The sequence below is a fragment of the Empidonax traillii genome, unplaced genomic scaffold, assembly GCF_003031625.1.
Source record: "Empidonax traillii isolate 1590-97213 ecotype Southwest subspecies unplaced genomic scaffold, ASM303162v1 scaffold281:size1424471, whole genome shotgun sequence".
Classification (NCBI taxonomy): domain Eukaryota; kingdom Metazoa; phylum Chordata; class Aves; order Passeriformes; family Tyrannidae; genus Empidonax; species Empidonax traillii.
Window position 1 is genome coordinate 774,375 of NW_020955474.1, and position 27,127 is coordinate 801,501.

The 27,127-nt window shown below is 42.3% G+C and overlaps 2 protein-coding genes across 2 annotated transcripts in view; one reads left to right on the top strand and one right to left on the bottom strand.

Moving 5' to 3' along the window:
- The first annotated feature begins 4,630 nt into the window (after positions 1-4,630).
- CEBPD (CCAAT enhancer binding protein delta) lies at positions 4,631-6,434 on the top strand. The gene has a single exon (XM_027890212.1). It carries the CDS (start codon positions 4,933-4,935, stop codon positions 5,962-5,964), a length of 1,032 nt encoding a protein of 343 aa, XP_027746013.1. The 5' UTR covers positions 4,631-4,932; the 3' UTR covers positions 5,965-6,434.
- A 1,357-nt stretch (positions 6,435-7,791) lies between these two features.
- Positions 7,792-27,127, bottom strand: part of SPIDR (scaffold protein involved in DNA repair) — a 199,020-nt gene continuing 179,684 nt past the window's right edge. Inside the window, exons 12-20 of the mRNA XM_027890237.1 lie at positions 25,741-25,828; positions 23,291-23,434; positions 23,137-23,196; positions 19,635-19,833; positions 18,498-18,650; positions 12,987-13,080; positions 11,377-11,491; positions 10,845-10,898; positions 7,792-8,450 (exon numbers count right to left, since the gene is read on the bottom strand). Of these exons, the coding sequence (XP_027746038.1) occupies positions 8,316-8,450; positions 10,845-10,898; positions 11,377-11,491; positions 12,987-13,080; positions 18,498-18,650; positions 19,635-19,833; positions 23,137-23,196; positions 23,291-23,434; positions 25,741-25,828 (1,042 nt within the window). The 3' untranslated portion in view covers positions 7,792-8,315. The remainder of the gene's footprint in view (positions 8,451-10,844; positions 10,899-11,376; positions 11,492-12,986; positions 13,081-18,497; positions 18,651-19,634; positions 19,834-23,136; positions 23,197-23,290; positions 23,435-25,740; positions 25,829-27,127) is intronic.

A 27,127-nucleotide genomic window follows, 5' to 3' on the forward strand; every position in this document is an offset into this window, starting at 1 on the left:
AACAATGAATTGGGCTTGTACTCAGCCATGGAATAAGGAATTTCATATGGATCTTCTGGCCTCACACTTAAGGGTTTGGCCAGCTGCCTTCCAAAGTATATATCTATATATGGAGACACTTCTCCCCAAACTTCATGGTTTTTTTCAAAATCAAGGAATTAAAGTAAGGATTTATTACTGCTGCTTTAAAACCCTTTTTTTCCCCTCACAAGTACTGAGGATGAGGGTCTGCTGCATCTTTTTATTAACACTGTGCCTCATTTGGAAACTATATGGGCTTAAAAAATTTCATTTTTAAGCTATGCTGCCTGTAAGAAATGGCACCTACACAGAAAGGTTGCAACCTGGCAGCCACCCAGAGCACTGAATGGTGTTAATGGTCTTGTAGCAAAGCTACCACAGAGCTACTCCTGATGTCACACTAATAAGTGTCCAGAATACAATGTTTAGAGGGTTTTGCTGCAAAAAATGTTTGGGAAGATTTTAGGGCCACAAAGATGCTCAGAGGGCCAGAGCACCTTTCCCATGAAGTCAGGCTGAGAGAGCTGGAGTTGTTTAGCCTGAGGAAGAGTGGACTCCAGGGAGACCCTATTTGCAGACCCTTTCAGTTCCTAAAAGGGTCTTATAGGAAGATGGAGAGGCACTTTTCAGCAGGATCTGTAGTGACAGCATAAGGAGGAATGGATTCAAACTGAGAGTAGATAGGTTTAGATTGGATATGAGAAGAAATTCTTCCTCCTCAGATGAGGAGGTGAAACATTGGAACAGGTTGCCCAGAGAAGTTGTGGGTGCCCCATCCCCAGAAGTGTTCAAGGAAGGGTTGGATGGAGCTCTGAGCAACCTGGCCTAGTAGGTGTCCATGGCAGCATCTTGGAGCTAGGTGATCTTTAAGGTCCCTTCCAACCCAAACCATTCTGATTCTATGAAGGAGTGGCCAGAAGGGGCTGGGAAAGATTTGGTTACAGTTTCCACATATTTTCAGGGTGGGGTTTTTTTGCTTTTTGGATGGGACAAAAAAGCTCAGCAGCCACAGGTGCAGCTGAACAAACCCAGCCCAGGCTTGAAGGGCTTAAACACCCGCAGGGAGTTGAAACACAGAGCTCTGGTTAAAAGAGCTAAAAAGAAAAATCCTTGCATTTACCATCAAGTTGCTCAGCTCCTAAGAGTAGAGTGGCCACAGGCTGGATCAGTGCAATGCTGTACAGTGCAAGTGACAAACAAAATACTGGTACAGCGGTTCAGGACAAGGAAGAGGCATGAGTCCCAGCAGAGGTGGGACAAGTGGGCAGGGAGGGTCTGTCCAGCAGTTACTGCACTGGCTGAGGAGAGCCAACACCAACCTCAAGCAGGTACTGTCCCTACCTAGGAGTGTGCTAACAGGTTTTTTGACTCACCCCAAACAACTTGCACCTCCTTATTTGCATGTCCCTTTCCCTGGTCAGCTCCCAAGTGCCATTCCTGGCTTCTAGCTGATGAACAAAATGATCCTTGCACTCCTGCTGCTTCTTGGAGGGGGGATAGAAACACAGCAAACCACCATTCTCTTTTTCCCCCTGTTTAGATGACTCTGCCCATGAATCCCTCAGGAGCTGGTGTCCTGTTGATGCTGCCTCATCCCTATAACCTCAAGAGAAGAAAAGGGCTCCATAGGCTTCCAAGGACCAGCCTAATCTTGCCATGCTCCCAGCCCTATTGTCCCAAAAAGTCCTGCTCCTCTGGCTGGGTTGCTAGAGGTGATCGTGGTGGAAGGAGGACAGGGAGGATTAAAGCTAGGCTGAGGCACTGCACTGTTTCCCTACCTTCCACAAGTGACCTGTCCCCTATTTATGAGGAAAAACTAGTCAGAAATACAGTGTGACTTAACTGCTGTCCCTGAAGGGTTCTCTGAGATTTACAGCCAACGCTCCAGACCAAATTAAAGTTTTGTCTTTTCTCTGCTTCTTAGAGGCAGTTTTCTTGTCCTTTCTCACCAGATTTAAATGCTTTGCTTGGTTTGGAGCAGGAAGAACCCCAAGCAAGATTTAAAGAATTTACTCTGAAATTCAGACGCTCAAATGCTTCTTACTGCTGTTTAATATCACTGTATCCCAGAGACAAGCCATGATTCAGGGGGTCAGATACTCAGCAAGACAGATGAGGGAATCAAGAGCTTGTCTACTTCACTGCTCATGAAATTACTTATGCAGATGGGAACAGATTCAGCTGCTGAGATGGCAGACAAATCTACGCCAGGAAAGAGTAGAACATGGATATCATCCTGCCTTCAGCCTAATGCTTTGGTAAATGACAAGTATCACTTGCTCACATGCTCCTGGATTCTTCACTGCAGGTGTAGCACCCCACCCAGGGCTTCACACCCTGCATGGCACAAGGGGGAACCCCCTCAAATGTGCTCCTGAAATCACGCATCTCAGACTCAGCAACAAACACAACCAACTCATCTGTCACCACTTGGTTTTGGGGGACAGGCATTATTGACAGGTCTGACCATAAGCTCTGAACACAACTCCAGGTCCTGAAGACCCTGTAGGAAAAGCCCCTTGGTGGTGGAGCTTAGGTGTGACACAAGTGGCTTATTTTGAGGTTTACAGAGGGGTTCCACACCCAGATGTCGGCTTTTACTGAGGGATTTTGAGAACCTAATTGCCATGTGGCAAAGATGCCCAGCAGGGACAGGGTGACCTGGCTGAGAATTGCATCTGTTTTTTGGAGTAACACATGATGGCCATTAAATGAGACTGTTCAGGCTGGCACAGTGGCATGCCAACAAGGCTGATAACTAGCTGCCCTTTGGGGTAAGGACTTCAGTGAGCTGAAAGCATAAGACAGTTCCACGTATAAACAGTTAAATTAGGTGCTTTCCAAGACAAATCATAATTTCATGACTAAAGTCGGTGACATGTATCCCTTTCCAGCAATCAATGGACCCTGACACAGAGCAAGAGGAGAGACAGCAGATATCAGACTGCCTCACACTTCTGAACTACCTTCCCAAGCCTCATGCACCCAACCCTTTATACTTCATGCAGAGAAAAAGGGTTCAGGAACATCACATGATGGTCCTAGTCCCCTGTTGGACAGCCAGGCCAGGCCAGGGGCAGGTGCTGCAGAGTCATTGTAACATGAATAGACCCCAGTGCTAGAGGGCAGAAAATAACGTGGAGTTTTGGCGCTTTTTTTTTCACAATGTGAAAAAAACTCCCAAACCCAACCACTTTTTGTGTCACTGTCAAGATCAGTGGTTAGAGCTTAGTGATCAATGCTCTAATGAGAAAGGAAATCAAGTTTATTTAAACTTAACATCTCTGTGGGGTGAACGGCAACACTAGAGTTAAAAGCAAAGCCTCTCAAAGCGAAACCTCACCTGCCAGACACAGCACACTTATCCTGATCCCACAAGCCTTCCCACGAGGAGTTTACATCCAAAGGGAGAGCATGTACCCGTCCTGTTCCCAACTACTTAAGTTAAAATACACACCCCTGTGATAAACAGCTGCGGTCCTGCAACAGCTGCGGTAGCGGCAGATGGAGCTCTGCCCGGAGAGAGGCAGCAGGCCCGGCATGACCGGCACGTACCCACGATCCCCAGAAAGCCACCTTGGGGTGAGTGGCACCGCACTCTGCAGGGCACAGCTTTATGCCAGCAGCATCAGCTGAGTGCTGGGCTGGGAAGTCAGAGCCCTATCATAAATCTAGAGAGGTCTCCTGGGAATATAAATAAATAAATATTTTTAAAATACATTTTTTCAGGGTGTTTTATTGTGTGTTTCTTTTATAATTCGGTGAGTGGAGCACCTGGGGGTGAAGCCAGGCTTTTAGAAACTGTTAGGTAACTAGAAAACTTGTTCATTTCACATCTTTTAAATTAAAAGTATTTTTATTTCTCTGATGCTCGCCAATTTAATAGTAATAATTTATGGGATGCAAGCGGGAGAGGACGGCATGCATAATTACTTGATGTAAGTTTTTAAAAAGAAGCATAAGTTCACACAGACAGCGTGAAGCACCTAAAGATGCCTCAGACATCCCCTTCCCACCGGAGCGTCCTCAAGAAGTCCAAGCGGCCACCCTCTCACAGAAGGGGGTGGATTTACATCCTTCTGGGGTGAAGCTTCCCGTGCTACAGAGGGGGTAGCGGAGCCTCGGGAGGGCGCTCGGGTGATACGCAGAGACACGCGTGGGGCAGGCAGCATCTTTCCCGCATCGCTTCATCCAAAGCGCCGCTGGGGAACTGCGTGGGGGGATGAAGCGTGGTGGTGGTGGAGAGGTAAAATGAGCCTTCTCAGCCAGCTTTCCCGCTGGCCCGGGTGGAAAAGGGAAAACTAACTCTCAGCCATGGCAATGGGTGTCCGGTACCAGTAGCACTCCTCAGGGACGGGACGGTGCAGGGAGGGCGGCAAGAGCCCGAGAGGCGCCCGCACCATCCCGACCCCGTGGTGAGGGCCGCCCCCGACGGCGGCCACCCTCGGCCGGGAGGTGGCAGCTCTCCGCGGCGGCAGCAGCCCTGCCTCCGCGGCCGCGCACCCCACCCGCTCCCGCCCCCGGGTCCCCGGGGGTGCCGGGAATAACTCGTTCCCCGTCAGGGGCAGGAGGCGGGGCCCGCGCCGTATAAGAAGGGATCGAGCGAGCGTTTCGCTCCCAGGTCCTGAGACGCCTTGTCCCATCCCCGCCTTCTACCGCTGCTCACGGCGTGACCCGAGCCCGGATCGGCCCCCTCGGGGAGGAGACGGCGGGGCTGCAGTGGGAACACCAGTGGCACCGAGCAGCAGCAGTGCCAGCAGTGCGAACAGCAGCGGCGGCAGCAGCAGCAGCAGCCTCGCTCCCACCTGCCCGCGGCAGAGGCTGGAGCTGCGACCGTCGCGGAGCGGCGTTTGGTGCCCGCGGTCCGGAGCCCCCGCGCCGCGGCCGTGCGGTGCCGCGTCCCGCTCGCCGATGAGCGCCGCCGCTCTCTACAGCCTGGACTCCCCGGCATGTTATAAGAGCTGGTGCCTGGAGCCCGCCAACTTCTACGACGCCAAGGTGGGCAGCGGCGGCGGGCCGGGTCCCGCCTGCAAGCCGGGGGCCCGCGGCGGCTGTGGGATGAGCGGCGAGGAAGCGGGGGGCGGCCTGGGGGGCAGCGGCACCAACCTGGCGGAGCTGAGCGCCGCCGCCCCGGCCATGTACGAGGACGAGAGCGCCATCGACTTCAGCTCTTACATTGACTCCATGTCGGCCGTGCCCAACCTGGAGCTTTGCAACGACGAGCTCTTCGCCGACCTCTTCAACAGCAACCACAAGCCCGAGCGGGGCGGGGACTACGGCGAGTATTTGCCGCCGGGCGGCGGCGCCGGCCGCGACCCCGCCAAGGACCTCGGCGCTGCCATGACCACCCTGCTGGGCGCCGAGCCCCGCACCGCCTCCTCCTCCTCCTCCTCCTCTTCTTCCTCCTCCTCCTCCCGTGGCGCTCTGAAGCAGGAGCCGGACTGGAGCGACAGCGACCTCTCCTCCTCGCTGCTGCCCTCGCAAATCGCCACCTGCGCCCAGACCATCATGAACCTGAGCGGGCAGCCCACGCCACCCACCTCCCCCGAGCCGCCGGGCAGCAGCTCCCCCTCCAGCTGCAGCACTCGCTCCCCGGGCCCCGCCGCCGCCGCCGCCGCCGTGCCCGGGCCGACACAGGGCGTCCCGCCGCCGGCCGCCGCCGGGGGCAAGGAGCGGGGCGGCAAGAAGTGCGTGGACAGGTTTAGCCCCGAGTACCGGCAGCGCCGGGAGCGCAACAACATCGCCGTGCGCAAGAGCCGCGACAAGGCGAAGCGGCGCAACCAGGAGATGCAGCAGAAGCTGCTGGAGCTCTCGGCCGAGAATGAGAAGCTGCACAAGAAGATCGAGCAGCTCACCCGGGACTTGACCAGCCTCCGGCACTTCTTCAAGCAGCTGCCGAGCGCCTCTTTCCTCCAGCCTGGTTCGGGCACCGACTGCCGGTAACCGGGGGGCAGCGGGACGGAGAGACGGACTCCGGGAGACGGTGGATAAATACCTCAAGAGGGCCGGGCCGAGCCGTGCCGGGCCGTGCCGCGGCGTCCCGGGCCGGGCCGCGCACGGGAGGAGGCGCGGAGCCGCGGCGGGACCTGCCGGCCCCGCGGCCGCGCTCGGAATGTGGCGGCGACGTGGGGCGATGCCTCGGTCTTTCACCACGAAACTTGCGAAAAAGGGAAAAAAAGCTAAATATATTTTTTTTCTTTTCTCCCCTTAAATTATTTTTGTAATGATAGTTTTCGTCTTTTCTACATTTTACTCATACCGATGCAGCTATGGTACATCTGTTAAAATGATTCAAAATCCCATGTATTTTAGACAGTAGGATGGATTAAAAAAAAAAAAAGACTGAGCATGCTCGACCTTTTATATCGATTTTTACAGCATTTCTAAGAATAAAGAAAAGCATTTTAAATCAACCCTATTCTCGTTTGCTCTGTGTGGTGACAGCAGCGGGTCAGCGGCGGGGGAAGCTGCGCTGCCCGGGAGGGAGCTGAACACGGGGTGGGGAGGACAAGGCGGAACGGGTCCCAGCAGCTGAGACGGGGAGGTGAGGGAAAGCTGGGGGCGAGGGGCGCCGCGTTATGTCCCAAAGCATCCAGAGAGCGATGCAAGGGTGGGAACAATCGTGAGACTCCTCGGCCGTGGGGGGTTGCGAAGTCCGCTCCGGGGGAAGCGGCATCGCTGGGCCGGAATGCTGAGTCAGGGGTTGCCGCGGCGCTGAGTGGGACTGAGCAGCAGCACAGCAAGAGGGGCTGCTCTGTGACCAGGACTCAGCCAGAACACAGTATTTTATGGAAAAAAAGGTATACGTGACCACAGGAACACCATTGGTTAAAATTCATGCTGAAAAACCTCCAAGGGGTTTCGATTCCAGATAAGGCAAGGCTGCACCTACACTAAGGTGCTCTGGAGTTTGGGAACCAAATACAGTGAGTCCCAGAGATGGTGTTGCACCCACAGGCTTCATCCTGCTGTAGGCTGTAGAACTGGAGGAGCTGGGCACTTTCACTGGTCCCTGCTAGTGAAAGTGAGAGCGGGCAATGCTGCCTGACTGAGTGAATATATCACCAAAGGTTAGGCAACTTGTCTGAATTTTGGTAGTGCATGCACAAAGATGACAGCATCTGCAGGGCACTGGCAGAAAAATGGTTTGACACAACAAGTACCTCCAGCTGTCCCAGAGACTGAAATCTTACTGGTTTCAAAGGGGAGCCCCTGGTTTCCCATAAACACCAGTATCCTCTACACAGGAATGGACTGAAGTCCCCCTTTTCCTTACAGGGAGACAGGTAACAGACTGATACTTGGAGGAGGAGGGAAAGGGGGGTTTCAAAAGCTGGGTCATTCCTTTAGTAATGGTGGCATACATAAGCCTGTTCACTACCAGCCTGAGCTGCAGGAATGATCACTGTGGCAAGTTTGTTGTTCTTTTTCTGCTGGTTAATCTCATACGGGACCTGTGCAAAACCACTCATTTCCTCTGACCTGTAAGGGGCTTTTAAATACTGTGAAAGGGGAAAAAAACCCCAGTCTCTAACTCTTAAATAATTCTTACAATTATGCATACAGAGGAAGATTTTTATATTAATTATCTGATCTGTAATCCATGTCTCCACAGTCTGGGTGAGGATAGTTACATGGCCTACAAAGCAGTTTGCTCCTTACCCGTAACAGAAACTGTATAATGAAACACCCGCTTTGTGGGAAGCTACAGATAACACAGTACTTCTATGCTTAAAGACCAATTAGCTGTAAAATATTAACTTTATATGAGCTTGACACTTCAAAATATAAGCTTTATTCAAATCTCTGTCTTTATAACAATTATTGCAAGATGATAACAATGCAGAATTTGTGCACCAGACAGCATTTTGCAGCTGGTCTAGAATCCACTGATAAAACTCAGCTTAAACCAACATTCACTGCCTATAGCAAAGTATTTATTTCAAAAATATCAGTAAAATATTTTCCATTGACACATAATATTTACAGTATTATATTCAAAAAAATCACAACCATTAAAAATTCCAGAACAAGGTGTTTTACATACATAAACAGCAAACATACCAAAGAACTGTATTCTGAAATTCTGAACTGGTCCGAAAAAGGAGAGTTCAGAAAGTTAAACAGGGTTTTTTATATGGATATTTTCAGTGATAGCACAATGTGCTTTGTAAATCACAGTTTTAATAAACTATCTTAATGCTTATCACACTTGCATTATACATTATCTGTGGCACTAGTTAACAGATAACCACATTACAAAGTCCACAGATACTATAATAGCTGACTAGAGTTCACCTCTGTCTTGCTGCAGCTTCCAGAAGAACAATTTCCTCCAGTGCAACACAGTTGGGGTGACTGGTTACAGAGTGGACGTAGCAGTTCAATAACCCCACCTCCTTTCCCAGCACGCTCTGCACCTCGTAAGTCTGCGCGAATAAAAGCATGGTGAGTAAAACAAACAGTCCTGGACATTCTGTTCTAAACAGCGTTCAGCTGGGAAGACGCAGCTTGAAAAATCCTCTTCCAACAGGCAATTTTTTTTAAGGACTCAGAAGGGTGCATTAGAACTGATAGAATGAATACACTAATTTTCAATAATTAGATCACACTGCTGCCTCAACTGCTGCTTCCCAACCAGGGTTTTAAAACGAGCTGTTTAAAAACCCAAAAAGTTACTGTGACGTTGGACTCAATTTTGCTGAAGCATAACCTGCACGTGCTCCCTTTATCTCACTTTCTGACTCTCGCAGCACTTCCCATGTGCTGGCAATGTGTAAACACAATCTATACATTGATTATGTTGGTTGATTCACTGAAGGGAACCCTTTCTACTCTCCCCCATTTCAACTTTGTGTTGTTCGTGCATCTTTTACCATCACCAGCACCTACACAGTCCCTCCTGTTTAATGATCTGACCAGCATTTTACCCATGAGTTGTGCCTAAGCAAATTTGTAGAGTCTGTATTCTGTGTGGAGGAGAGGGATGCAAGGCTGGGAGAGTTTCACTAAGAGGAGACAGCACGTTAACAGAAGAGCTGGTAACAATGATAGTTGATACTCCACTTGAGAGGGTATCTCAGATGGCAAGTTCACCTCCATTTCTTTCCCTAATGGGTCTTGTCTGTGACGAGCCCCTGACCATGCCCCTGCTTTCATCTGGGCTGTGCTTCTGTACAGGTAAGTGATACCCACGTCTGTTGCCTGTTCAAGGCATAAACAATCTTTTTCCTTTTTTTTTCCCCCCTGGATTATTTTTACCCCAGACCGGTTCTGCAGTCCAGTTCACGGTTGCAGCTGCACAAACAGTTCTACTGGTGGAACAGAAGGGCTGCCACAAAGTAAGGAACAAGCGTCCAGGGCCAGCAACAGCTAAAACCAACCTCCCTGCCAAAAAAATTGATTACAAAGCTACACCCTTAGAAACTTTAGCAGCACTGGCAAAAAAAATGACACCTCAAGTATTATTTCTTATGATTAATCTTTATCCCTGCATTTCAGCTCAGGGAAGAAAAAATCTAAGTTGCCAGACTTCTAAATACTGCCATTACGTACACTGAAACATGAAAAAGAGGTTGTTTGAGTTCTAATAACTTGAAAAAGAACTATGTTTTGCTAGTCTGTAACCAAACCAGGCACATCCTGTAAAACTCAGCAAGACTTAATTGCTATTAAAGGAGCAAACACATTTTGGAAATTTCTTGTATCAATTTGCTTAAACGAAATATACACCTTCCTACATAAGAAAAATAATTTATGATTTCAGAGTAACTTTTCACTTTCGATATTACCCATAAATCCCACTAAAACCATGGAGTGTGTAATAGCAAAATGCTGGAAAACTTGAAAGACGGGGAAAGCAAACTGACCCCAATACACATCACTGAAGATACTTAGCTAGGATGATTAAACAAGACAACGAGCCAACCTTTGCTCCCTTCCACGTGCAAGGGAGAGGGGAGAATCTTAGGATCCTAATTGGACTTAATGACTCTCTAAAGGTGCCGCTCCTTCCCTGCTGACCATCTGGCAGCCAATGCCAGCCAGGCACCTATCCGGGTGCCTCTCTCACCTGTGATAAATCTGGGTCACTGTGCCAAATGTCAGGGTTCTTCTGATATCTCAGATAAAAGGAATAACTACTTCACGATTACATAAACTGTACTTTAGCCCATGGATCCCCGTGGCGTATGTGTGTTTCATTCATACCATTATAAAGTAGTATCTTGCACACATTTTGCAAATTCCTCTACTACTTCCACCTGCCAGTACTTGGACTGTATGCCTGGTGTCTTTGGATCCTCAGCCAGAGAATGGAGTAAAGCCCAGTGTTGCCCATTGCAGCTCTGAGTGCCTGGACACGGTGTGGTTTGCAGGTAGCTCTGAAGGTCCGCAGCTGAGCTAAAACTGTCCAGACAGCCCATCTGCAGCATCCCTCTTCCAAAAAGGAGGGTGTCAGTCTGATCATAGTCATGAGGCATCAGCAGGACATCAGCAGCTGGAAGGTGGGATTGCCAAAGGGCCCAGCCCACCCATAACACAGGCTGGACACCAGAAAGTGCCATCTCCTACTGCTCCTACTGCAGTTCTGAAACAATTTCTATCACTGGAGGTTTTCAAGACCCTGCCAGCAAAAGTCATGGCCAACTTGTATCCACATTGGCAATAGCTCAGTGTGGATGGGAGATTGGACAACGACCTCCAGAAATTATTTCCACTTCTATGATATGACTATCTTCCCACCTGATTCATGTCTTCTGTACTCTGCCCCTACAGAAAGTTATGCAGTTTACCTTCCTTTGGTCAGCATTCATTATACCTACCCCATCCTCACTGGTGGAGGACATCAGGAGAGAAGAGATCGTCCTTTGCAACAGCTAGAATAAGAAAATTCACAGGTTTTATTCATGACAAAAATCTTATGTATGCAAAGACGTTCTGTTTGTTTGCAGGTTAAAACAGTCACATAGAACAAAGCTTTATCATTTTAATATCAAATGTTTTTGTTTCCTTGGCCAAGAAAACAGAGAAGACAAAAATGATGTTCAGAATGGAGTCTAAAAATATGCATTCCTTTTAGACTGTGGAGACTGAGATTTTCCAAGGCCCAACCTAATAAAGCCCTTCATCTGGACCATAAACAGTTTGCAAACCTCAGTGTGAACTCAATGATTGTATTATTTAAGCAAGATCTGGAAACTGGTTTCTTAGCCCAATGAAACACAAGTTTAGTATCAGATTAAATTATGGGATAGTCTTACATATTTTGTCTTCTGACAAAGCTGTTTGTAAAAGTGTGGCTTAGAGTAGCTATGTGTCTACATACAATACACAGAACCTTATTTCATGCCATACCTTTACTTTTACTGTACTCTGAGATCGGGATGGACAACTCAAGAAGACTTCCAGCTGCATTTTCAAAACCGGTGTAATGACAACATCAGAACATTGTTTGCAATATAGCAATTCTCTGAAACACAGAAATAATGGTGGAAAACCATAGAGAAATGGAAAACTTATCAGCTGTAAATCAAAACAAATAAAAACTCAACGAGTTTATTCTCTAAAATACTTCGCTGGTAGACTTTCAGTAGGAAAGCCTTGGTAGGAATTCAGTTGAGAATAGCAAATAAAGCTCTTCTGCTGGCAGTAACTCTTGGAGAACCTAAACTCTTCTGGCAGAAGATCTTCCTTTTATAAGTAAGTTCTGGCAATATGGAGGGAGGTTGCTACTTACAGTCACCCCACATAAGCAAATATTAATCTCATAACTTGCTAAAAGTTATGGCCCAGGAAAATCTGCAGTATACATTTGGCCAAAGTGACTTTTCGACTTAGGCCCTCATTCAGCAAACGCTCAAAATTTTCAATGCACACTTGAACAAAATTAAGCTCAGCTCCAAGTGCTTGTTGGAAGCACTTCTTAAACAAACACTGATACTTCATTCATTCTACAAATGAAGCAAAAATGTCCTTCACAGGTGAGATACTTTCTTAGTTGAACTACACTATGTGAACATATACACATCTTTATTTTTTTATGACAATACAATATAGGACACCTGTTTTTTATGTTCATCTTTTTTTCCCTCAAGGACTATATGTGACAAAGTATAAGCAGTAAACTTTCTCATATTTAGGAAAATGTTATCTATTTCAATAGGATCAAACTCTCCCAACTGCTCCTTACAGTTTTTGTAAGCTTGTTCATGACTAAGAACCCCTCCTTTCTTTCTTTCTTACTGTTTTTCTTTCCTTCTTTTTACACTTTGACTACTCTTATCCCACTGAGTTTTTATTCTACCAGGTATCTCAGTCTCTACAAGAACAAGCTGGCTAGGCAGCTGATGGTTAGGCTTTCCAAAAGCATGCCAGTGTGAGCCAGCTTCAGCATTTCAGGTGGTAACAGGTCCTGTAGGGTCAGTCTTCACATTCAGGACAACCATGCTGCTAGATTTATTCAATGTCCTTTTCAGAAAGGTGATAAATTTAGTAGGTCTGAAACACAACTCTTTCACACTTAGATAAATCGCAGCAAAGATCAGAGTTTAGTATAAAAATGAGGTGAATTGAGGGTACACAGAGTAACAAGGCAGGGCACACAAACACATGCAGCTACTTTTAAAATAACTTAAAATCAGACCTGTGGTTTATGTGTATGTTTATTAAAACTAACAGTATAATGCAGTGGGCTATGAAATCTTTATAAGCAAGGCTTTAAGACTGATTTTTTAAAAAAAATAATAACTGCAAAATCAAACCATTTCATATCTACTTGTATCTCTCTTAATAAATTAATGTAACCTTGCAGGCTTTATCAGTTCATCAGCAATAAAAATACTACGTCTTAGTTCTAGGAAGGAGCAAAGTGCAGGCTGTGCCTGCAGGAATCATTGCATCACCTATTGCTATTATGGCTACATCTACAGAACACCTGTAGTGCTTCGGAGCATGCTGACTCTCACCTGTCCTGGGGACACAGTTCCAACTTTCCATTTCCACATCTGTCGCATGTAGGCCAGGAGAAAGCAGTGCTCTCATTAACTCCAACAACAGTACCTGCAGAACATGGAATTCTTACAAAGTGCTAACATTAAGACAGCATACACAGTCTCTCTTGGCTTCACAGCAGGTTTGAGCCTTTCTGACCTGCAGCTTAGGACTTGTCAGAGCAAGAACCAACTCTTCCAACAATCTCACTCCCTTTCTCCTTGGTCCCTCCAACAAGGGATGAAAGTACAGCACAGCATGTTACATTCTAAAAATACCAGAAGGTAGATAATTGACAATTAACTTTCCAAACAGGATTACTTCTTTTGGTTTGAATTTTATTGCTTCTCTGATTTGTTTTCGCTTGTTTGCTTTCTTTCTGGTCCTCTGCTGTTTCCTTGGCAATAAACAGCTAAAAAAATCATCAGATCGGATAGCTTGATATTGATATTTAGGAAACACAAACCAATGAGAAGTCCCAATCCCTTTTGAAAACAACAATGCAGATTAAATTCCACTAACAATGGAGTTATTCTCCATTTATACTGATTTAAGAGAGATTAGATCTGGCTCACAGACTTAAGTGTGTGCCTAAGAAGGGAATGCCAAAGATACTTTGGACTAATAAAAAGGGCCTCGCTAGTTTTGGCAAGAAAAAATATATTCAGGGTTTTATGAGAAGCCAATAAAGAGTGTATTATATTTTATGCTAACAATACGATGAAATTATGAGAATTATTTATGGAGAAAAATACATCCAAGTATTCACCTGTAAGAATGAAATTACACTAAAATAAAACCTCACTAATACAACAGAACTACAGACTAAAAAATCCAGCTCCTATTGAGCAAGAATCTCACATTCTATACCACATTCAAGAAGAAAGCCTTGTAGACTGTGGAGCATTTACATCGTCTGGACTGTAAAGTGAGCTGTTAATCCCTTACTTTTCTGGTTCTCCTGAAGCAAGGAGGGAGCTACACCTAAACAACAAAACTGTAAGATTTTCTTTGTGAATTCAAAGGACAAGGAGTCTGAAGATATGGAAAGTTGCCTCTCAAATAGAACATTTACGACCCAATTGCTAAGCATACAATGAAGCAACATGCATTACACTGACAGAATAAGCAATTCTATTTAACCCCTTGGACTCCTATAGAAATAATTTTGATTATTTAGTGTTTGTGAGAAGCTTGGAGTTTCCATCAGCACTTGCTACTACAAGATAGGCTTTCTGCCACAGCACAGGCATATTACTCTTTGAATGACCCGAATGTTGAATGGCCAGTCACAAGTTGTGTTCCCCAGGGCTCAGTTGGGGCCAGTCCTGTTTAATATCTTTACCAATGACTTAGATGAGGGGATCGAGTGTACCCTCAGTCAGTTCCCAGACGACACTAAGTTGGGTGGGAGTGTTGATCTGCTGGAGGGCAGGAAGGCTCTGCAGAGGGATCTGGACAGGCTGTATCCATGGGCCAAGGCCAGTGGTATGAGGTTCAACATGCCAAAGTGTCAGGCTGTGCACTTGGGTCACAAGAGCCGCAGTCAGTGCTACAGGCTGGGGGTAGAGTGGCTGGAAAGCTGCCCAGTGGAAAAGGACTTCGGGGTGCTGGTCAGTAGTGGCTGAACATGAGCCAGCAGTGTGCCCAGGTGGCCAAGAAAGCCAACGGCATCCTGGCCTGTATCAGAAATAGTGTGGCCAGCAGGATCAGGGCAGAGATTGTCCCTCTGTACTGGGCAATGATGAGGCTGCACCTTGAGTACCGTGTTCAGTTTTGGGCCCCTCGCTACAAGAGGGACACTGAGGTGCTGGAGCGTGTTCAGAGAAGGGCAATGAAGCTGGTGAAGGGAAGCTAGGGTTGTTTAGCCTGGAGAAAAGGAGGCTCAGGGGGACCTTCTTGCTCTCTACAACTGCCTGAAAGGAGGCTGTTGCCAGGTAGGGGGTCAACCTCTTCTCCCAGGTAACAAGTGACAGGATGAGAGGGAATGGCTGTGCCACGGGAGGTTTAGATTGGCTGTCAGGAAGAATTTCTTCACTGAAAGGGTGGTCAAGCAATGGAACAGCTGCCCGGGGAAGTGATGGAGTCACCACCTCTGGAGATATTTAAAAGATGTGCAGATGTGACACTTGGGGGAATGGTTTAAATGGTCGATTTGGCAGTGATGGGTTAATGGTTGGACTCAATGATCTTAAATATCCTTTTCAATCTAAGTGGTTCCATGATTCTATGATTCTTGTTCATCAAAAAGAAAAGCTACTAATTGTTTTGCTGAATATGTTACCTTCTTAATTAAAAAATAATTTTAAAAACAAATCCCCTTTTCTGACAGATGTGTTTCTAAGTCTTTTTGCTTTCTCCCAACTGTGTGCCATACTGCAACTGCAGGATGCCAGTGCACAAGTAATGCAAGTACACTTGAAGAAAATTAATCAGGATCATAGTGATACAAACTGTACAGTGGTTTATTCTGATGATGATGTAGAGTTCCCTTGACAAAACCACCAGAGATCACTGAAGTCAGACCAACTCAAATCAGCAACAGGTATAATAATCTAGTGACAGTCTTGAGTATCCTGTATGTAAAGTGATTTCTCAAGTTTAAGCTACTGAATTGCTGCACATCTTTGTCAAGACACAAACCTTTTGGATATTTTCCCAAGATCCTTCTTTTAAATGGAAATGCACACAGCCAAAATTAGATGTTCACCTATTTGCTATTTTTACGGGTTGTGGCTGACATTATTAAGAAGAGACTGACAATAGGACAACATCTGACAAAACAGGTCTCTCGTGTGGAATGCAAAGTAACACTCTGGTCGAAACATTAAAAAATCAATGTGTTTGGGTTTGGGGTTTTTTTCCCAATCAGTTACCCAGGTCAATGGCACAGGAAGGGGAAAAATTCAATCAAAAAGAGAAACCTAGGTATATTAAGAGGAAAACTGAAAAAAAAACCACACCCCTGCGTAAAGACTTAAATATGAAAATATCCAACGTCAAAATTCAATCACTGGTGGTGAGTCATATACTAGGCAAATGTCATTAATCAAGTAATATTCCCACATATCATATGTGGTATGGACTAACTAGAATTTGCTCATAACCATGATTAAGAGGAAAAACAATTTTGTGCAGTATGAACTGCCAACATTTAAGTCATCCTGACTGCTACTATACAGAAAAAAGAGGTTGGAAATTACATTCCAATGCACAGTGATAAGAAAATAAATCTATTAACCCTGAGCTCACAGATGAAAACCACAGATTCATCTTGCAAAGAAGAATAAACTTTTTATTAGAAAACAACCATTGGTTTTTACTCCTCTGTTGAAGAGCAACACATTCCATCCCAGAGCTGATATGACTTGACCTCCCTGAAACAAGGATTTCTGACAAATCCATTGGATCTGCAACACTACCCCTTTTGATGGGGAGGAACCTCTTAAGTCTCATCCAGTCCAGAGCTGTACCAAGTTTCTCAGGGTCCAGATTTAAGCAGGAGCTTGGACTGGAGGAACTTCAGAGGTTCCTTTCAAAGGAATGGGAAAACACACTCCTTCAAGAAGGGGTAGAGTAAAGCCTGCGCAGCTTCTTTAAGTATTAGGTGGGAGGATGCCTATGTACAGCACATGTAAGTGATCGAAAGAACAGGAAGTAAAAGGATGCACAAAGGAAAAGAGTGAATGAAGTAAGACTGCTTCGTGTTGAAAGCTAGACTAACAACTCTCTGAGTTAACAGAGAGGGACAGTGACTGAATTTTAGAGATGATACATTTTCCTCCATGCATTACCCCCTCAAAAGCATAATCTCCCACCAACAAAGTAGGGTGCTAATGCTAAGCAGGGAAACTAATGCTATTAATTTCACTACTTTGTCAGGAAAATGTAGGCACTAACTAACTGAAATCCAAAAGAGTGACAATATCTCTTAAATGCTATTATTTCAGTTACACATAAAAGTGAGAGTTATCTTCCATATATATATTGCAGTAGCATAGGTATAAAGAAGATACTTTATATTCTGTGTTGGTATCCAGGTGTGGGAACACAGTGCTAACTGCAAAAATTCCAGATTAAACAAGACAAGGTTGTAGGATTAGTTTCTCCTTTTGTCATTCTTCCATCTGTAATACAGAACAAGGAAAGCATGACATCTCCCATGTGTGTAAAGTAAGTATTTGTTTACACAACAGCTCACAAAGGTGTATTTTCTTTGCTCTACTGGAAAAAGAAAGGACAGAGAAATGTTTGCTTTATCCTACTATGCACACTGTCAACAAGAAAAGAGAAGACAGGCACTTATATAAAAACAGCAAAATAGTGACAATTCCTAGCATAACTATCGGAGAGGTTAAAAAAAAAAAGTCAAAAAGTATTTCATACCCAATGACAGAAACATCTTTCAGGTAACTATAGCAATGCAAGATGTAAATAACAATCAAGGGTTTGAGTGAAGTGCCTCTAGTTGTGATTGGTTTTCATTATGCGCTGTTAGAGCTCAACATTTGCACTGCAAGGGGACTCGTTCATTAATCACAGAGGTATTGTGAACTTGTGGCTCTACCATAGCAGAAGGTATGTTTAGTAAAGGCTTTGCATGGTTTCAAACTGTCTTCTTAGTGCTTATCACATTATAGCTGGAAGAATTAATTTGTAAACCATTATTTGTTTCAATTTTAAAGTTCGTTCATCCAGTGAATACTTAAAGGTCTAAATGTCAAACTCTATCAAGAATTTTCTACAAGGGCTACTGGAATCGTAAGAGTTAAATTAAGAACGGAAATAGTCTTTAAAAGCCAAGAATTGTTGGGCTTTTAAGGACATTTTCCTATAGACACTCTACAGCTGGGAGGTTTAAGAAGCTGTCTGGACAAAGCATTAGAAAACACACAGTAGGAAATGTTTCTGCATGATTAGGAAATGTTAGAAAATACATTGTAAGAAATATTTCTGCATGGTTTGCGGTAGAACTGAGATATTAGACAAAGCTACAATCCAAAGTGGCTGGTGAGCAAATATTGGCCAAGTTATGCCAGATTGCTATGGCAAAACAATAAATTGTCCCACTGCAACAAAGCTTCATGGAAATCAGTCACTAACCCCTACCATTCAGGATCTGGGTAACATATCTTATCCATCTGCCTAAAAAATATTGGTATACCTCACTGTTGCTAACATCAATAGTGGCTGATATGAACAGAAGGCTCCTGAAAGAAGACAGTGAAGGAAGGAATATAATGAAACAGATTGTGCATTAAACATTTATTTTGGGGAATGAGTAAGTGGGAACAGAACTTGGCCAGCAAAAGGCAAACAAAGCCCACAAAGAAGTATAAAATCTTAAATATCCTAATGACCCACAGCGATGCTGTGCTTTTTTTATCCCTCCATGCTGTTGTTGCAAGAAATCAATATAAAGACATAAAAGATTAAAGTGAGCACAAATAATTAACCACATTCATTTCAGGAAAGGCCATACAAACCTCTTAGAGCACAAATGGAGTTGGCCTGTGTTGTAGAATCCAGCTCATCGAGTCTGACAGGGCCAGTCAGCTCACTGAGGTCAGCACCGGCAGCCGAGCACAAAAGAGGCTTTTGTAATAAGAGAACAGTACGTTCAACACAAATAATCCTACCTGCCAACAAAGACATTTCAACTCAGTACAGTAACAAGGAAAAAGGTGACCATGTTAATTGTCATGGCCAATAAAGACAACAATCTCTGCCAGCTACTGAACCGATGAATACACTCCATCAGGTTTTCTCAATGACAAAATATTTTGCTTTCAGTGATACACGCATCGTGCTCTTGATACACTTCACAACTCCCAGGTTAAAAAAGAAGTTTTAAAAATTTTAACATGGCAGAAGAGAGTCTGATGCCACCCAGAATGCATTGAACCATGTTCCCTGCAAAGAGGTTACAGTCTCTTCCCCAGTAATAAGCTTGGGTACCCCTTGAGATGGTCTTACTTTGTTTCAAAGATTACAAAGAGTAGGTGCATGCAATGCTTTATTCTCCAAAGCAGAGATTTTTGCTTCAGGACACATCCACTTGCGTAGTTTTGTATTTTCAGCTCATTAAATGTTGGAAGTGACTGAAGGTGTGAGATGTGAACTACCCAAGCAGTCACCACACAGAACATAACTTGAACCTCATAAAAAGAGTGACTAAAGATGAAAGTAAAGTGAACCACCATAATTTCATGATCTGTGTGGTGGCGAAGGCTCACACCTAAGATGGCATAGGAGAGCTTGTAAAATTTGTGTATTTAGGGACACACAAGTTTCTTACTATTTTTGAGTCTCCTGTCAGCTAGCAAAATTCAATTAACACCGGTCATCAGACTCAACAGTCATCAGGAAAGACTGACAGTAATATTAGTGGTCATACAACAAGATCAATGAATTTCTCATTTACTTTGGAGCTGAAAATATAAAAAAGAAACCTTAGAGGAAAGCTCTAATTACAACCCCTTTCAAATTTCTCATGCCAAACTTGCAAAGTCTCATCTTCATCTGAGAATGGAAGTCTCTGGAGGTCACCTATTGTGGTGTCAGAGACAGGGATGCTATTTCTGTGTGACTCCAACTGCTTCAAAACCACGAGCAAAACTTACCATTTCCCCACAGTGCATCCTTGAAGAAGACAAGTCGCGAGGCAACACTGAGGGCTTCTGTGATTTCCGTACTGAGAACACATGATGCAGTGACTGCCACAGCAACAACTTTTGGAATCATATGAACCACATCTTGCAATGTGGAGTCAGTCACAAACAACAAAATCTCTCTTTGATTTACAGGAACACTGTGTTTTGTCTATCATTTAGAAAAAAAAAAAAAAGATATAAAATTGGAATGCAATTGTTAATTTTTTTTAACAGAAGGAAAGACTAAACATTCTTATATTTAAACAATTCATAAAACTGACAGAAATTATTACATTTAGGGTTTGTACAGGATAATGAAATTCCTTACTTCAGATACAAACATCTCTACTTTAAATTAACTTTCCGAGGTTGACTCTCTTGGCTTTACCTCTATGAACCATCACACTTTATCATAATTCACTTGGACTCTACATGGGATTTGAAAATATGTTTTATAAAAAAGTATGTATTAATTATTTAGATAATATATGAGATATATATATATATAAATCTAGTTGGATGGTTTTATTAAGACTTGCATAATTTTTGCCTCAAAAAAAAGAAGGAAAGACTATTGCTTCTACTAATACTATTATTATATTACGAATATAATTCCCAGGAATTCCAGTCCTTGGTTAATAGCTATTGTCCGGTCCTTGGCTAATGGCTACTGCAAGTTACAAAGTTGGAGCTTTTTCTTTCAGTTGAATGAATATCTTTAAATATTTCAATGATGCATGAAGTTAAGGAAGTAGACAACTCATAAGTAAAAGACACAGGAGTCTGCAATTGCAATATAAGTTTTCTGCCCTAGACAGGATATAAAAATATCATGGTATGATTAAATTAAGATGCATCACAACTAATGATGTCATAAACGAAACCCCCTACATTTCAGCTCAGCCTTTGTATCTGAAAATAATCAACACACAATCAGGAGTGGTTTTTAAATTTTTCACACTGGGATAATGAACAAGACAGACATTACATACACATCAGTGCTTATTCCTGGATCTCTAACAAAATCAGTTGGGTTACAATTTGATGATTCATGCTTTTATTTTGTTGTTTGTTTGTTCTTTTAACACAGCTTATAATATATATGTGTGTATGTGAATTTTCCCAAGCTTTAGGAAAATTAATTTAATGACAAAGCATATTTTTCATTTACCAGTGCAAGCAACTTGTTAATTTTCAGATTCTAATATTTTTAAATAATTGAATATTTTAAAGTATTTAACTAAGATTAAATTACTTCCTTAATTTAAAATGTTTTTGTTGCTTTTTTTATTTAGTCTACTAATCAAAAATTCATACTTAAAACATATATGCCTTAATGAAATATTTGCTGCCTAGTGCAATGATGCTGTTTCTTTGCCTACTATCGACATACATTTGGGTACCTTCTCAGAGTAGATAGCATTAGGACAGCTTCAAAGAAAGGATTTTTACATCTGTCTCTTGAGAATTAATAACACATTAAAAGCTGTGTTTCAGAAGAATCATTCAAAAAGTAAATAATAATAACAGCAAAAATCGTAAGTTAGTATAAAATCATCATCTTGCTGTGTGTGACAATTTGTTCTGAACAGAGAGGACACAACAGACAAATAGCAGCAGGATTGAGTTATAAGGAAGGACAGCTCCTTAACCACAGATGGAATATATTTCCTCATATTCCTTCTGAACCACAGTACAGATTCTGAGTAATAATAAAAGCATATTTCCATTCCCACTTCACACAAATTAAGTAGTATTAAGTAGTTAATACTGTAGTTACAGAGACTAAATACAAGTTTTTTAAAGTACACCTGAATTAGTTCACATAGCAGATTATTTATTAATTATAAATGTGCACAATAAAATGCACAGTCCCCTCTAAATCATAGTCTCTTCCTCACTTATTACAACTTGGTGATTTTACATGTCAAAGGTATGTCCTCTTGGCAAAGGCAACTGCAGGAAACAAGCTGATGTTCGTGGTTCTTCTTCTGGGAGGATTAGGCAAGTAATACACTACCTGTACATTCCTAGAGCAGTTATCCAGAAAGTTAAACACAAGAAGAATATCTTCTACTGCTTTTCCATCATTATTTTCAAAACATTAATTTCACTTATGAAAATTTAGTGCTTACAGTTTGGTAAGTGAATAGTCATTAAAAAACCAGCTCTGAGTAGAAAGAAAAAATCATAGACCTTTTTTTCTGTTAGTCAATATTCCATTCTTCAAAATCACATCTGTTCCTGCATGCTTGAACTCTAATTCAGTGATGAAGAGCTTTTACAGAAGAATACTGATGACCCACATTAGCATCTCAGATGTAGACATTCCTGAATACAAAAATGTTTGGCTAGGATACCTCTAGTCTGTAAGTCTGCAATTTTATTTTATTTTGCACTAGAACAGGTTTCTTGGAAAAAGAAGTTAACACATGTATCTGTCTTTCTGTTAGAACCCTAAAGATCCCATCAAGCTAGCACTAATTTCAAGTATGCAAATGCTCTGTTACATTCTCGCTCAGCATGCAGAAAACATGATACCCCTCGTCTTTGGAGTTAAAAGTACTCCCTGCCTAAAAATTAAATCATAACTCATTTGCTTCTGAAGCAAAAGGGCAAGACCTAAATTAAATTTATGTCTCGCACTGGTGGGAAGCATCTCCAGCTATTTTGCTGTCCGTTCTGGAATTTCTTTGTCTTTGGTTCATATGCTTTGATTCACACTTTGTTTCTTGTGGAGCTGATGGACAATTGCAAATTATTCTCCACCAGAATTCAGTGCTGGCTGTACTAAGGATCCAGTCGCCAGGAAAAAATAAATAAATCAGCAACAAGAAATTCCTTTAACTACTAAGGGAGTTAGCAACATTTTGAAAGAAAATTGTAGCATCATTCAGAAACAAATAAAACATAATTGTAAGCTTTCCGGCACAGTATGGATGGCAGATGTATTTACCTAAGAGTTCCTCCCTTTTACTACTTACTGGACCATAAAAGCCAAATTTGCCTGAGGGGCTTCAATGGAAGTCAATGAAAATCATCCACACACTTGCATGAAAAGAACAAAACTGTATTTTTATATAACTATCATCTGTTCCATTCTATGCCCCAACATTCAACTGACGGGGAGCATTGCATAGCAAGAATTGCTGTGTATCTAAGGACAGCATTTAGCTATAAATGGAGTCTCAGCTGCAAGCTCCCTTTCCAAGGTGCGAGATTATCTCTGGTAAGATAGCAATTTATTCAGGAGTAATTCACTTTCTCGACTGAGCAGCATTGAAACTGGAGATGCAATTCATTTCACCCATATTCACAAGCATTTTAGACGTGGTGATAATTCTGCCCGTACAACTCTTGAACTTAATTCCAGAAGGTTTTGGGTTTCCTCCTCAACAAGATGAATGACGGCTTCTTCACATAAACAACATGCTGATTTTATGTTGAATTCATTACTAAGTGAAAAGATTACCTGCAGCCTTAGATAGAGCACTTGCGCCCCAAAGCTACAACGCTTGTTAGAACCATCGATCTGAAAATAGTACAAAAATAGAGAATGAGACAAACATGATACCAGAAATCCAGTGGTAAAAAGTACTTGTTATCTGATTTGTAAAGCAGATTACCCGAAGAATTTCCTTTAGACCATGAACAGCTGGTGGCTGGTACAAATTAGAAATCTGTTCTTCCTCATCCACTTCCACATGTACTTCACCAGACTGAACAGTAAGAATATAACAGAAGCTGGGAGGAGGAAGATTAGCTGTCATCTATTAAAAAGTAAAGAAAAGAAAAGTGACCTTAAAACAGGCACTTTAATTTGGCCAGTCGAGTTTTTCAATAATAGGCAAAATGAGCAAAACAACTTATATTTTAAGAGGGATGGGGAAACAAAATTATATGGTTAATAACAAGGACTCTGGTGTAGAAGCTGAGTTAACAAACGAACATTCACAAGTTATAAGTGAAATCAGCTTGTGTGCATCATTCTTTCCATAATCTGACGTTGATCCTCATCACAAAAACAACTCATGATTTGGCACCCTTGGCAAACACAGTGACCCTTTCAAGGTGTTTTTTGTTGTTTTGCCTTTTTTTATTATGTGGTAGGAGTGCCTCGATTTTTTTTAATTTTTTTTTTTTAACGTCCATAACTTCTCTGAGATTTGGGGACTTCTGCATGTGGGTGGGTTTTTGTGATAGTAAACAGCTGCCGAGCTTTTAAAGCCACCAAATTAAATCCAGGACAGCACAAGGAGATAATGAAGAACAGGAATGCAAGAGCTGCAAGAACTGCTCTCTTTGTGTTATTCCAGATTTTTCTTTCTCCCTTAAAAAGTACCATGACGTAACAACTTTATCAACCACTACTTAAAGAGGTCTCAAACTAGACAGACTTGTCAGAAAAGACAAGACAATGTTAGAAGATAATTTTTATGGCAAAATACTCTTTCAGCGATATTTGTTGTTAATAAAGCGTCTAATTTAATAGAAGAAATATGAATCTACTTGAGACAGCTGCCCATCCATTAAAAAGAATCTGTATAAAGAAAAATAAAAGCAAAAAAGTTGATACCCAAACTCTGTTTGCCTAAAGAAGGCATTTGAATGTATATATGGCTCAAAAGAAATCAGTTCCATAGATCTCTTCCCAATACCATTATCATTGTGCTGGCAATATTATTTATGTACCTGTATATAAAACTGCTTCCCTAAAACTGTGCATAAAGCTATAATGTTTGTATCAAGAAAAATGTGTCTCAAGTGAAAGACATCCACTCAGCCAAAAACATGGAGCATCAGAATGCAAGTTGTGATTCTTCGTGGAATGAACTACCATTTCAAACCCATGACAGAAGTGTAAACTACATGATTATGCAAAGTTTCCTCCATTTTTAGATTGGTAATAAAATAAAAAGAATGAGAGTCAACAACCTTAAACAACATTTACGAGCTTTGCTCCAGCCTTGGGTATTCCCAATTCTGTTGCCCACACTATTTTAATGCAGAAAACCATTCATTTCCCTGAGACTTCTAAAACATCTAGATAAAAGGGAGAGTTAAGGAGAGTACTGCTATGTCACTCAGCTTCAGTCTTGATTTTATATATAACTAAGGTCTGAGTTTCTTATTCTTCAGTATAACCCTCTGGGCAGTATAAAGAACACTCTACATTCAAGAAAAAAGGTTCTCAGACTTAAGAAATAACCAGTAGTATATATCTTTAATGCTCCCTGGGTTTGAAACTTGTTTATTTCCAGCTTTCTCCTTAATTTTTCTTTTTTTTCTAGAATCTGCATCCCACTTGACTCCCCTATGGTCTAAACCAAATTTTTAATACCACAAACTTCTTCCCCAAAGAACAACCTATTCAAGACCAACACGCACTTGGCTACCCAGAAGCTTCTCAAATGATCTCACATTACCAAAATGACACTTGATAGGACAGAACTCCTTTTCAAAGACGAAAGCTAATTAAAGGAAAATTACAGATGTTAATTGAGCTTTGCAAATACATAGTAACATACTTTAAATCCATTTTTATAGCTCCACACCCCCTAAAATCAGAGAAACATTAATTATTTTAGTAATTACTATTGTTTTCATCCTTCTACTGATCTCACATGAAATAAGTATCAGTTAAAGTCATCCTGACTAGAACAAGACCTGCTTCCAGCTGTCAGTCTTCACAGAAGTTAATCTTGGGAAAAGTGATTTCAAACCTAAGGCTAAAAAATCCTTCTAAAGAACAAGTTAGTATCCCTGTATTTTTCAGCTGGTTCCATGCTATCTACTATCTCTTTTCTCCTGCAAGGAGAAGAGAGGAAGAACTTGTCTGGACATCTTACCATTCTAGCTCTAGAGGATTAATATGGGGTTAATTGCATCATTGTGGAAAGATGCTGCTGATCCAGAGGGCTTCAGGTTGGCCTGTGAGGTTGTCAGAATCAGCAAAACAAAACTTGGAGGTAAACACAGGGAAAGAATCTTGATTCCCAAAGTAAACATGATTATACCACCAACAAAAATACTAGTTGTGGGTGAAAAAATTCATACCCATAATAACAAAACTTACCATTTCAGCGTCTTGACTTTGTCCGGGAACTTTTACAGGCACTACTGGAGGCCACAGACTGTCTATCAGACTAAAAAGTCCTAATGCCCTTCAAAGAGACCAGTAAAATCAGGTTTAAAATATTTTCCAGTGTGACACATTATATTAAAAAGATTCATTAGGAAATGTAATTTAAACCACTGCACGATTATGAAAACAATTTAAAATCATATTTGTTTTCTGGAAGCTGGTTTTGATTTGGTCTAATTAAATCTCCATCATTTCTGCTGCAGGGTGGAGAGGAAGGGAAGGGATGTATCACATCCACTGACAAAAAAGTCATATTTAATCCTTTGTCACAAACAGCTTGCTACATGATAAAATTCAGGGGAACTGGGGTAAATGCTAGCTTGGGAAGGACACAGACACCAGTACAACTTCTTTTAAAAAATAGCTTTTAACTATTAAAAAAAAAGTTTGTTTCAAATTTTTTCATTTTTTGTTATTTGTTGCTAACAGTTGTTTGTAACTCCTGTCAGGAAAGTCAGTAATTATCAGATATACAGAAACAGGCAAGATTTTGTTATCTTCAGTACATGTGCAGAGGATGGTCTCCTTCCTACACAGTTGCTCATTTAGTTATGATTTCTACTTATTTATTTATTTTGCGAGTGTCACACTTTTGATTTAAAAATAAACACAAAATTAACAGCCTAGCATATCAAGGTAAGATGTGGCAGACTCTTCAGCAAACAAAGCTGTACTTTGCAGCAGTTCAGTGGCTGCCTTGTGAGTTGATGGAGCATCCTTGCTGGACGGGTAGGAACATCTGAGGGAGAGGCCAGGAAAGCAGTTGAGGGAGGGGAAATAGCTACATATAACCAACTTGAAGAGGCATGCATTTTTGAGTTAAAGCTCTGAGTTACCTTGTCCCAGTCCTCCTTTCTGTGCAGTTAAAGCACTGAGATCTGGATTTTAACCCCACACTGACCCTATGAACAAGCTGTCTGTTCCTCCAATTACAAAAAAATAGTATTTCTGAAGCAGCTTTAACAAATGAAGTCCAAAACCTGCTAGAAGTAGTATTATCTTCTAAACCCAACCATTTAGAAGGAAACCACATACTCTGGTACAGGCCTGAAGCATGTTGCATTATTTTGCTTCTCTTCAAGGGGTCATGGAAACTTTCATTTTAAAGTTCTGCTTTTAGCTCACTTCTGCTTAAGCTTACTTATTTCTGCATTTCCTTAGTCCTTCTCCAGATCCTTAAGTGCTTAGATTTTTGGGTGTCTACAGACACTGAACTTCTTACCACATTTTTTTCATGAAATGCCATGCATTGTCTGTGATTCAGTGTTAATAGTGATGCCTTTGGACCAGCACTGCAAGAAATTTTACAGATGCAAAT